General features: G+C 34.9%; 1 protein-coding gene across 2 annotated transcripts in view; it reads right to left on the minus strand.

The window, feature by feature from the left end:
* Nucleotides 1-14,086, minus strand: part of GSTCD (glutathione S-transferase C-terminal domain containing) — a 142,853-nt gene that overhangs the window by 114,133 nt on the left and 14,634 nt on the right. For both annotated transcript variants that reach the window (XM_061191189.1, XM_061191188.1), the window contains exons 4-5: nt 13,440-13,691; nt 9,263-9,356 (exon numbers count right to left, since the gene is read on the minus strand). In XM_061191189.1, coding sequence (XP_061047172.1) covers nt 9,263-9,356; nt 13,440-13,691 — 346 coding nt within the window. The remainder of the gene's footprint in view (nt 1-9,262; nt 9,357-13,439; nt 13,692-14,086) is intronic.

Genomic DNA, 14,086 nt, shown 5'->3' on the forward strand with positions numbered 1-14,086 from the left:
AGTCCTTCCATTCTCCACATTGGATACAACTCTCTCCAAAGACCTTGACCACACCCTTCCCTTCCAACACTACTGCTGGAAAAAGAAAGGGTGATCCTGTTGGTTTATAGAAGCATATAACAAAAGGGTCAGGGGAGGGCAGAGACTTTGCATTGAGGCCAACTTTTACTAGTTATATCATGTATCACTATCTTATTTTATATTTTTTCCTAATGTCAAGGATCAATCATTCTTTTACACCCCAAATACTCTACGGGAAACAAATGGGGGGAAAAAGATGGGTATTTACATAAATGATCCTTATCAGGATAAGCTTTTAAATTTAAAAACCTCAGTCATCTATAAGTGCTGTATATAAAGGTTGATAAAAAGAAACATCTCACTACTAATTGAATAATCTGCCACTAGGATTGAAAAATGATACACTCCCTTAGAACCATAAATTCAATCAGTGACTTACATAACAGGAACTAAAATATAGCAGTTTGTAATTCTTGTCCTAAGAATTCATACATACCTGTCCCAAGCAAATGAAATCTACTAGGTTTAAAACCCTCTTGAAAGGTGAGACCTTACTACTTCCTTCTAGTAAAACTCTGCCATTAAATTTTTCTTTTATCTCAGCTGATAAGTATATACTCTAAACTGGGTGGCGGGGGGTGAGGGTGAATGAGTGATTATGTTTAAAGTTTTTAGATACCACCCTTATATCAGTATCCCTAGGAGTTAGTGCTCTCATGTAGCTCAAAAGCAAAACCAAGGCCTTATGTATACCTAAGTGGGCTATATTTCGAAGACAGTGGAACTCTGAATATAAGAATAAAAGAGATTGAGGGGGCGGAGCATCCTCCCCAGGTACAGGGTGCTGAGCACCTCCATCATCACAGTGATCCAGAGCCATGTGGCTGACAGGGTCTTGGTGCTCCGGCCTGTTTCAGGCCTGAGCCTCTGAGGTGGGAGAGCCGAGTTCAGGACACTGGACAACCAGAGACCTCCCAGCCCCACTTAATATCAATCAGCAAGAGCTCTCCCAGAGACCTCCGTCTCAATGCTAAGACCCAGCCCCACCCAATGGCCACCAAGTTCCAGTGCTGGCCGCCCCATGCCAAACAACTAGCAAGACAGGAACACAACCCCACCCATTAGCAGAGAGGCTGCCTAAAATCATACTAAGGTCACAGACACCGCAAAACACACCACCGGACGCGGCACTGCCCACCAGAAAGACAAGATCCAGCCCCACCCACCAGAACACAGGCACCAGTCCCCTCCACCAGGAAGCCTACACAAGCCACTGAACCAACCTTACCCACTGGGGGCAGACACCAAAAACAACGGGAACTACAAATCTGCAGCCTGTGAAAAGGAGACTCCAAACACAGTAAGTTAAACAAAATGAGAAGACAGAGAAATATGCAGCAGATGAAGGAGCAAGGTAAAAACCCACCAGACCAAACAACGAAGAGGAAATAGGCAGTCTACCTGAAAAAGAATTCAGAGTAATGATAGTAAAGATGATCCAAAATCGTGGAAATAGAATGGAGAAAATACAAGACATGTTTAACAAGGACCTAGAAGAACTAAGGAACAAACAAACAATGATGAACAACACAATATATGAAATTAAGAATTCTCTAGAAGGAATCAATAGCAGAATAACTGAGGCATAAGAACGGATAAGTGACCTGGAATATAAAACAGTGGAAATAACTACCACAGAGCAGAATACAGAAAAAAGAATGAAAAGAACTGAGGACAGTCTCAGAGACCTCTGGGACAACATTAAATGCACCAACATTCGAACTATAGGGATCCCAGAAGAAGAAGAGAAAAAAAAAAGGGACTGAGAAAATATTTGAAGAGATTATAGTTGAAAACTTCCCTAATATGGGAAAGGAAATAGTCAATCAAGTCCAGGAAGCAAAGAGAGTCCCATACAGGATAAATCCAAGAGAAACACGCCAAGACACATATTAATCAAACTATCAAAAATTAAATACAAAGAAAAAATATTAAAAGCAGCAAGGGAAAAGCAACAAATAACATACAAGGGAATCCCCATAAGGTTAGCAGCTGGTCTTTCAGCAGAAACTCTGCAAGCCAGAAGGGAGTGGCAAGACATATTTAAAGTGATGAAAGGGAAAAACCTACAACCAAGATTACTCTACCCAGCAAGAATCTCATTCAGATTTGACAGAGAAATTAAAACTTTTACAGACAAGCAAAAGTTAAGAGAATTCAGCACCACCAAACCAGCTTTGCAACTAATGCTAAAGATAAAGCAATCCTGAGAAAGAAAAATGGAGGTGGAGGAATGAGGTTCCCTGACTTCAGACTATACTACAAAGCTACAGTAATCAAGACAGTATGTACTGGCACAAAAACAGAAATATCGATCAGTGGAACAGAATAGAAAGCCCAGAGATAAACCCATACACATATGGTCACCTTATCTGTGATAAAGGAGGCAAGAATATACATTGGAGAAAAGACAGCCTCTTCAATAAGTGGTGCTGGGAAAACTGGACAGCTACATGTAAAAGAATGAAATTAGAACACTTCCTAACACCATACAAAGAAATAAACTCAAAATGGATTACAGACCTAAATGTAAGGCCAGACACTATAAAACTCTTAGAGGAAAACATAGGCAGAACACTATGACATAAATCACAGCAAGATCCTTTTTGACCCACCTCCTAGGGAAATGGAAATAAAAACAAAAACAAACAAATGGGACCTAATGAAACTTAAAAGCTTTTGCACAGCAAAGGAAACCATAAAGCAGACGAAAAGACAACCCTCAGAATGGGAGAAAATATTTGCAAATGAAGCAACTGACAAAGGATTAATCTCAAAAATTTACAAGCAGCTCATACAGCTCAATATGAAAAAAACAAACAACCCAATCAAATAATGGGCAGAAGACCTAAATAGACATTTCTCCAAAGAAGATATACAGATTGCCAACAAACACATGAAAGGATGCTCAACATCACTAATCATTTGAGAAATGCAAATCAAAACTACAATGAGGTATCACCTCACACCGGTCAGAATGGCCATCAAAAAATCTACAAACAATAAATGCTGGAGAGGGTGTGGAGAAAAGGGAACCCTCCTGCACTGCTGGTGGGAATGTAAATTGATACAGCCACTATGGAGAACAATATGGAGGTTCCTTAAAAAACTAAAAATAGCACTACCATATGACCCAGCAATCCCACTACTGGGCATATACCCTGAGAAAACCATAGTTCAAAAAGAGACATGTACCACAATGTTCATTGCAGCACTATTTACAATAGCCAGGACATGGAAGCAACCTAACTGTGTCCATCAACAGATGAATGGATAAAGAAGATGTGGCACATATATACAATGGAATATTACTCAGCCATAAAAAGAAACGAAATTGAGTTATTTGTAGTGAGGTGGATGGATCTAGAGTCTGTCATACAGAGTGAAGTCAGAAGGAGAAAAACAAATACCGTATGCTAACACATATATGGAATCTAAAAAATAAAAAGTGGTTCTGATGAACCTAGGGGCAGGACAGGAATAAAGACGCAGATGTAGAGAATGGACTTGAGGACACAGGGAGGGGGAAGGGTAAGCTGGGACGAACTGAGAGAGTGACATGGACATATATACACTAACAAATGTAAAATAGATAGCTAGTGGGAATCAGCTGCATAGCACAGGAGGTCAGCTCGGTGCTTTGTGACCACCTAGAAGGGGTGGGATAGGGAGGGTGGGAGGGAGACGCAAGAAGAAGCGGACATGGGGACACACGTATATGTATAACTGATTCACTTTGTGGTACAGCAGAAACTAACACAACATTGTAAAGCAATTATACTCCAATAAAGATGTTAAAAAAAAAAAGAAGAAAAGAGATTATAACTGGAACAACACCTAAGCAGCTATCTTCTTATTGCCTTTCTCTTCTATAAGGTTATGCTTCTGACTCTCCTCCCTTCTATATGATTGATATGGTTATTAGGGACTAGAGCCACTCCTAATACAGGAACCAGCCACGTAAAAACTACTGGAGAACAGAAAGGCCGTAGGGAAATATCGATGGAGTGAGTGACTTAGAGCAGCTCTATTCTAGGTCTTAAGGCAAAAGACTATATCCATTCTTTCTTTCCTACTCAGAGGGCAAAAATTCAAAGGTCAAGAACAGAAGGTGTCCTGGACTTAACAAAAGGAGTCTTCAGGCTCACAGTATTTATCCTAGTTCATTAGAGTAAGAAATCACAGGTATTTGAGGACAACGGGTAGTAGAGAACATGCAATTACCTGGATCTTCTCAGTGCAAGGAAATGTTGGTTGAAGATTTTCTATCAGGGGACATGATTAATACTAACTTAAACATTTCATTTTTCACTTTTCATAGTTCATCTTCTGTAGAACCATCTGATCACAGTTACCTACATGAGAACTGTGATCATATACCCTCAATTCAAAGATGAAAATAACTGCAAACAAACTGGAACTCAACTTAGTAGGTGTATTTTTCACAGAGACATGGGTAAAGCAACTCTTAAATTACTGTCCATATATTCTAGGACTGAACAAATGAGCAAATACATAGGTGATATTTGGTGCTATAATTTTTACTGTTGGAAAAGGTAGATACAGATACTGAATTCAGAAAAACTAGGAAGAATCTTGTGGTATTGGATTGGAATTAGAGGTATCAGCATAAACTCATGATTTTCAATATATGTAGATAATAGACATAGATATATAGATATAGTAGATATCGATGTGTATGATTATGTATGTGTGTGTACACAGATGTATGTATACATACAGCTATTTCCTAATGAATCTATCTATATATACATCTCTCTACCGAGAGAACCTAGAAGCAATACTGTTAGCAATGAGCGTACCTAGTGCCCAAATCTTAGTTTCTAAATACTATTCTCTACTAAAAGAAACAAGGGCTCCTTGGAGAAACAGTTGATTCTAGGGCTGGGGCAGGGAAATGACAAAATGAGCCTGTAATTATTTTGTTATGCCAGAAATTAAGGACATGATCATAGAATGATTGGGGTGTTTCCAAAGGATCAGGAGCCAGCTTGAAGGCACCTACAACCTGGGACAACTTGAGCACTGAAATAAATAATGACAGTGATGTATTATAACTTATTTAATAAAATAAAAATTCATGAGTCAAAAGAAGGAAAGAAAAGAAAAGAAAAGAAAGAAAGAAAGGGAAGAAAGACAAAAAGGAGAAAGAAGACTTTCTTACAGTAGAGTGGCAACTAATAAATATGGAATATGATGGAGTTGAAAAATCACTATTTTGCAACTGTCACAGGCAAGAAAGCATCAAACGAATATAAATTGGTGAAAGTTTGAAAAGAAACAAGTTATTATGTAGTCTGGAATATCTCCCCATGTACTACTTATTAATTCAGTAGAGCAAAATAGTAACATTAGAGTAGAGACACCTGGCAGACCCCACCTTAACGAAATGATTAAAGTTAACGTCACTGGGCCCAAACAGACATAATATGCCTCCTGATAATGAGGCACTGAGAAGGACGCAACATCATTTCTGTGTTGTTCCTGCCAAAAATGCGTAACTTTAATCTAATCATGAGGAAACATCAGACAAATCCACACTGAGAGATATTCTACAAAAAACTGGCCTGAACTCTTCAAAAAAGTCCATGGTATAAAAGACAAAGAAAGGCTGAGAAACTGTTTCACATTAAAGGGAATTAAAGAGACATGACAACTAAATGTACTACAATCTACTGAACTGAATAGTAGACAATAGTATGTACTGAATTAAATGTCCTATTTTGATCATTGTACTATGGCTATATAAGAAAATGTTCTTGTTCTTAAAGGAGACAGTTAAGTATTTAGAAGTGAAGAGTAATGATGTCTGCAACTTACTCCTAAAAAGGCCATTTAAAAATATGTAATAATATTAATAATGACAACTATAAGAATGATAATGTAAATTAAATATTCAGTTCTGTTTTCTTAAAACTAAATAATCCCAATTATTTTAGCCTTTTAAATCTATGAGACAAAAAAGTTGCATGGTTTAAGTAGAAACTTGGGAAGTTAAAAAAAGGATCTATAGTCTCAATCCAATTCAATTTAATAAAAAATTATTGAGGACCTATCCACAGGAGTCCTATATTTAAAGAGCTCACAGTTTATTGGAGAAGGAAAACATGCATGTAAACTAGTATAAGAGAAGTATTCTATAAGTATCAAAATGAAGTATAAGAAAGTACTAAAGGAATGTTGAGAGAACGTGATTGACTACTGACTACTACTGACTACTCTGACTACTATATGAGTATTATTTAACATTTACTATTTATAGTTATAGTTAGGCACTGTACTGTTTTATATATTAATTCATTGAATGTACTAACAATCTCATGAGGTAGGTAGTATTATTATCCCCATTCTACAGATGAGGCCATTGAGGTACAGAGAATTGTCAGTTGAGAAAACAGAGAATTCAGACATTCTCAGTAGAGAATCTGGCCATAGGTTACCTAGCTAGCTAGTAGCCCAAGTTTCAAACTCAGGCAGGCTGACTCCATAATCCATGAAGAAGGCTTAATGAAGGAAGCAGCATTTGAGTTAACCCTTAAAAGATGATTATAATTTCAGTTGAATGGGAAGAAGAAAGAAGACTATGTAAGGCTGGAGGAAAAATAATCGTGAAGGCATGGAGACAGTAAATATAGATTGTATAAGGAACAGCAAAAAGTTCAGGGGATGTTATGTAAGATGTAGGGAGAGAAATGGGTGAGAGCAGAGGATAAGAGACTAGACAGGCTTATGAAATATATTAGACTCCATCATGAGAATTAATATAGTCTTTGATGGTAAAGAAGCTGATTCTTATAATATGCACCACAATCTTGATGTAACTCAATACAGTCAGTATAAGGAGTCAGTCTGTGAAACATCCAAATGAACCAAGTACCAATAATACCTTATTACAATTCAATTTCTCCTAAAAGACAGTACCAGAGCACAAATCATGAGAACACACTCATAGTGACTTCTGCACCTCTATGTGAATAATTTCAATTCACAAAGATCCTATGACTATGCAATATTGAAACTGCCAGAACTGAAAACAGAACATCTAAAATGCCACAATTCTACCTTAGTTTAACAAGACTATAAACCTTTAGGAAACAGTAAATGAAATGTGAGTACACCATGTAGCTTTGCTGTTATAGCTCCCTCTCTGTCATAATATTTATGAAAACAAGGTGATCCAATTAAAGGGATATAATGAGTAATATATTCCATCAGCTCCATTAGATATGCACTTCTAACCAGTAAAATGACTAGACACGAATGCTTAATGTCAACTTTGAGTTGTTAGCAGATGTAATTGAGTGCTCACATTAATAAGTGAAAATATTATTTTGCCTTCATAGTAACTTAATTATAGATAAAGCAAAGCATGTGGCACTTAAAAGCTGTTTTAATTTTTAATATAAATATTAATAAAAATACGACTTTTATTTAGTAAACTATAGGTTTAACCTGTTCGGAATCTATACTATAACTGAAGAGTATAGAAAATCTAATTGCACATAAAAACAAACATTTAAGCTTTGTAAAATGTCAAAAAATTTTTAAAGTAAAACATTAACAAATTCATTAGTGACTATTTTTCATATATTTAATAAAAGATGAAAAATAGATTTCATTTTTATACAAATATCTTTGCAGCACAGTTCTTAACTATCCAACATAATTTTCTTCCATTTTGGAACAATACTAAAATATTTCCTCGATGGACAGAACAGAATTGATTAGTAAGATACAGGCAATATCAGGAAGCATCATAGAAGAGAAGAGTATGAAAAAGGAAGGCAAATGATTTCAAAGAGCATTTGAAAAATCAAAACATATTTGGATTAGTATAAAACTAAAGAATACATGAACAATTAAAGAAATAGAACATTGAGCTAAAAAAAATTCTTCACCTAAAAATACCTAAAATGGCATTTAAAATTCAACAATCATCCTTTACATGTCTAACTGGACTTCTGAGAGTAAGGAAAATACATAGGGCCTTAAAAAGGGGGAAAGGAACTAAAAAGTAGTGTAATAATCTTGAACTGACACCATAGCTCCCTGGAGGGTATTTGCTGATAATAGAGATCTAGGCTTTAACAGCAAGACAAAGGAGATAGGCTAGTCCTTGATCTCTAACATGGTGGAGAGTTGAAACTAATATCACTACATGAAAGCAGAAACCTTGAAAAGCTATATTCATTATGAAAAAATGCATTAAAAAAAAAAAAGAGTTCTACCCAACAGCAAAGGAAGGAGATAAAAGTTAATTTTTCTGTTTAAACCTCAGTTCCAGACAGAAAAGGCTGAAGGAATCTCAACCTGAAAAAATAATAATGTTAAGTTCTAGTGCCTTAAGTTAAATACTTTAAGATGTCTGGCATAAACAAACATAAATCCTTTCTATGGGAATTCATTCCTATCCCAGGCCCCACAAGATCCCAAGATTTAAATAACCCAAAAAATGAATTTATAATCTAAAATTACAGAACTAATAGGGATAAGAGACACCGGCAGTGAAGTCAACAGAAACAACAAACAGCAGAATTAGACCTCTATGGACATCAGCTATTAGAAATAATAAATACAGAATACAAAATCACTATGTTAAAATACAGAATATAAAATCACTATGTTTAAACAATTATAAAAAGAGGAAACTGAAACATGAACAAGGAAAATTTATTATCAAAACAAACCAAATATAGTTTTTAGCAATAAAAATATTATTTAACTAAAAATCTAACTATCAAAATATTTTTTCAAACAATATTTTAAACAATTGGAAATGATTATGAACTGGTTATTAGATGATGAAGGAATTTTTGTTGATTCTTATAAAGCGTGATAATGACGTGATTATTTAAGATGTCAATATTTTTTAGATGTGTGTACTATAGTATGACGTGTTATCTGGGATAGGCTTCAAAATACTTCAGCAAAGAAAAAAAAAGGAACAGATGAAGGAGTGTAGGAAAATATGAGAAATATTAAATCAGAGCAATGTGTATATGTAAAATTTTGTAATAAAAATAAAATGAAAACTCAGTGGATAGTATGATCAGAATATTAGATATAGCCAAAGAGAGAACTAGAGAACTAGAAGATGGATCTGAAGAGGGTATCCCGATTATGAGTAAAATTTAAAGATTAAAAAAAAAACAAAACTTACCTTCCTTTGGGCTCACTGCTGCAGGAAGAGTATCCCAATCAAGGGTCCAAGTAGGGCAAGGGTGGGGAGAAAACATCACTTCAATGCCTTTTTCCTAGAAAAGGAGATAGGCCCTTTCCAAATTAATAAATTAATAAAATCCTGTTATGTTCTAGAAGACCAAATTTCTATTTTCTATACTGGCAAGGAGGGACACAGATTTTAATAATCATCAAGTATTCCTCAAAATATTTAGTTACATAAGAAATATATGTTGAGTTTCTTAACAGCACGGTTACTTTCCTATTAAATTATTATTAAATTTCCTATTTAAATTATTACCTGAAGTGACACAGAAGTAATAAGCTACTTAGAAATATTGCGTGTCAAAGAGAAAAGTCGCCTGAGAATAAAAGTTTTGTCAAAAACAATCCACATAATCAAAACTGACTCTGCATATGTCCATCAAGTTCTGTCTTGGATTATACAAAAATCGCCATAGCCTAGAAGCTATATTTACAGAATCAAAAAGTCCCTACTTTAACATTCACCCCAAAATATCATCCATACTAGTCTTTTACAAGTACCTACAAAGTCTCTAGAAAAGGATCCCTTTGTTTTAACCAAATGGTTCCCAACATTTTTTCTCCACCATTTAAAAAAATGATCATCCTTCTTCCATATATAAAACAATTCGCAGGTTCCTTCCTCATGTTAGAAGTTATACATTTATTTATTTGATCTACAGACAGTGGCATGGCATACACATGGATTCCCAGAACCTTTCCAATCACATTCTGTGTCCACAGCCTACAGGATAGATATCCATGGTTCTGGATTTTTTTTAATCTGCAGGAATATCCTATTCAAAAGAAAAATCCCTGAGAATCTATCATTAACCCCTTTGTATCAGTTAGTTCGTGAGATTACTTTCCATTACGAAAACTAGCTGAATTTCAGTGCCAAAGGAAATAGTACAAAGATTCTTTTGTTGGGGTAGAGCTATAGCTACAAGTATAGAGGTCTAGAGTACTTACCTCCTCCCGAAAGATAAACACATCTCTCTGACATGATCTACCTCTCTCCTATCTCCCTTAGTCTAGTCTAGCCATATTGAACTTCCCGCTATTCCTCATTTCACCACACTTATTCCTAACTTAGAGTCTTCCATAAAATACAACGATATTGAGATATAATTTCTAGGCCATAAAAATCTGTCCCTTTACGGCATACAATACAATGGTTTTTAAAATATTCACAGTTGTGTATCACCACTATCTAATTTGAGAACATTTTTATCACCTCAAAAAGATGTCCCATACCCATTAGCAGACACTCTCCATTCTCTCCCCAAAGCTCCCTGCTCTAGGCAACTACTGATCCACTTTCTGTCTCTGTAGATATGCTCAGGGTCTTCTTACTAGCTGGATCCTCTGACTAGAACACTTCATCTAAATCTTCAAATGTTCATTCAGGTCATTTGCTCAATGTCTTCACCTAGTCAGATAAGCCTTCCTGACCACCTTATCTAAAAAATGATCCTGACCTCAATCATCTGCACCCCCCATCATCCCACATTATTTTTTTATAGCATTTATCACTACCTAATGTGTTATACATTTATTTGTGGTTTTTCTTTATTCACCTCCCCCACCAGAATGTAAGCTCCATGAAGGCAGTCCAATTTGTTCTTCATACATCCAACATTCAGAACAATGTTTGGCGTTTAGTAGACACATGTACATTTTTTGACTGGATAAATAAATAAATTTAAAACCTCTAGAGAATAAGGGAGATTGGAAGCAAGATTGTGTGTAAGAAAACAGAAGGAAAAAAAGGCGAGATGTGAGCGTTCCTAAGAAAAACTTTCCTACTTTACACATCTGCTTAGGGCCAATTTCATGTGTCCTCATTGCAATTGGCAAAAAAGAAAAAAAAAAAAAAAAAAAGCAAAAACAAAAAAAAACCCTGACTATACAGAAATGAAAAGTTACAGTATAAAAAAAATTAATACATTCATAGAGTATGTTAATTTGATATAATATTGTCTTTCAAATATATGACAATAGAGAAACTCGTAAGTAGCAAAAACAATGCCCTATTAAAAAGGAAAATGTTACTATGGTGACCTTCTTTAATAAAGTTGGAAAAGTGAAAAAGAAAAAAAAAAAAGAAAATGTATTGTATCCAATATACACTATCAAGTTAGAATTACATGAAAATTGAAATCATAACTTTTTAGATTTGAACATTCCGTTCTTATAAAATTGCAGATGTGATGTCCTAGTCAACTTCTATACAATCGTAAAATTTAAAATCAGAAATGACTTGTACAGAATGTGTACTACACCCTCCTAATTTATAAAAGGAGAAATTGAGACCCTTTGGTTAAGTGACTTACTCAAGGTAATAATGTTAGCTTGACTACAAAGCTGGGACTAGAACCCAAGTCACCTGGTCTCTAGTATAGCCTTCCCATGGACTGTTCCCAAGCCAATGACTGAGAGTCTCAGTCTCAGAGACTGAGTGGCAGACTATTTTTGAGAAATATGGAACTCTCTGACAGATGACTCAGGCTCAAGGATTCCCCACTAGCTTGACAAAACTTTCTAAGAACGGCACTGATGTCTGACTTTTCTGACCCAACTTTCCTTCCTTTCCCGTTTTCACGCACAGGGATCCAAACTGCACCGCGTTCTGAAGGCTTCCGCAGCCTCCTCTGGCTCCCTCCCCACTTTCCCTCACAGATGTTTCCCTCAATATACCTCTTGCCCATCTAACCCCATCTTGGAGTTTGCTTCTGGAGGACCTGAACTAACACATCCCCTGTAAATTAAAAATTCAGGATTCCTTTATATTTTTTATATTATTACAAAAGGGCTTATTTTTATAATTTTTTAATTGTCCATATGCATTTTATTTATTTTTTTTAATTGGGGTATAGTTGTTTTACAATGTTTTGTTAGTTTCTACTGTACAATTGTTTATTAACTTTTTTCTGAATTTAAATTTTAGTCACCTGTCTCTTTTTCATAAATATTTTAAAATGTATCAAAGGCAAATGTCTTTCCTAATGTCATTTTATTGCTGGAAAAGCATAGGTAGAAAAGTTTGAATTACCAATCTTTTTTTCAAGACTACATAAGTATGAATTAAAATAAAAGCACAGATTTTTGGTTTGTTGAAATTTTTAAAATTAGTATTTTAATACAAGAGTACTCTCCTGACAATTATTTTTTTTAAAACACTCAGGAGGTAAACGAGAGATCGCTGAGCAGTATAACCATCTGATCAAGACACATCAAACTTTGGACCTGCTTTGATATCTTCTGTAATCAACTGTACCATATGCTTCATTGTTTCATCACTAGGCTAACAAAGCTTAGCTGAAGAGATAAGGGGCTGGTGTCACTACTAAAATCTTCTGCTTTTCTAAATCAGCAAATTTTCTGTTAACTATAGAACCCAAATACTTCCTAAGCCAAGTAGAAAAATATAATGATTTTCTTTCCAATACAACTCAGATAACTAGCTCAAATTACTTCATGAATTTTCTATTCAAATAAATCTTCAAACAGTCTAAGTTAAAAGCAAAACATTTTTGCAGATTGTTTTGAATGATAGAGAAAAGAAAGCCTATTGGTGAAAACTTTTACACTTAGTACTATTAGAAACAAATTATGCTGCAAAGAGAGAAAAACAAATCATGTGCTCTTACTACATAAAAAGTCATAAAATCAAAGAATAAAGTAAAAACAGAATTCGAAAATCTTAAATTTAGACAAAACCTTGGAAAATATATTGAGATAATCATCTTCATATTTCTTTAATTCAAATCATCACCTCAAAATTAAGAAACTGAGAAACCAGTTCCTTGCAACAGAAAAACATCAGGTTAAAACAATAAACTTGACCAGGTGTGATATGACTTTTGTGTCTCGAATATAAAAACAAAAAATTCTGAGAAAAATACTCTTAAAAATATATATTCTGACTTGTTTGGCTCCAAAGACACATAATATTAAAAATCTTCAATTTACTATATTTCACTTAAATCCAAAGACTAGCAGAAATATTAATTGGTCAAGAGAGATATAAATAAAATTTATAAAATGTTAAACAAGTTGGGGTAAAATGCTCAGCAACTTTATCACATGGAATCTTTCAAACAAAATTTTAATAAAAACAATTTAATTACCATTAACTTAGTCATAGTGGGTCTTGGTCCTCCTATAAATGAAGGATCATTTTGCTCCTCTACACATGGGACCTCATCTAAGCTTGGCTGCTGTTCATTCGAGGTGGTCTGTAATTCTGGTAAATGGAGAAATTGGATCCCACACTGAGAAGCTGTTGTTTTTACTCTTGGCACTTCCTGAATTCTCTGGTACCAGGCAGCCAGCAGTGGAAATTCTACCAGCTTTTCAGAAAGTTTCTTGCAGATAATTACCTAGGCAATTACAAAGAACAAAACACATTATTATATATTTTTTGTTTGTTATAAGAGCTGATTGAGGTAACTTTACGTACCATAAAACTCACACATTTAAAGAATGAGTTTTAGTAAATTTATAGAGTTGCACAACCACCACCATAATCCAGTACCATTACGCTCAACGTCACACCAGAAAGTTCCCTTGTGACCATTTGCAATCAGACTCTGCTCCACAGTCAGTTGTAGGCAATCAATGATCTGCTTTTCATATGTATAATTCTGCCTTTTCTAATATTTCATACATTTAAATGGAATCACAAAATGTGGCTTTTTTCACTTAGCAATATGATTTTGAGATTCATCCATGTAGTTGCATTTATCAGTAATTTGTTTGTTTATTATGATGCAGC

This window comes from Eubalaena glacialis, chromosome 5 (genome assembly GCF_028564815.1).
Source record: "Eubalaena glacialis isolate mEubGla1 chromosome 5, mEubGla1.1.hap2.+ XY, whole genome shotgun sequence".
In the NCBI taxonomy this organism is placed as follows: Eukaryota; Metazoa; Chordata; class Mammalia; order Artiodactyla; family Balaenidae; genus Eubalaena; species Eubalaena glacialis.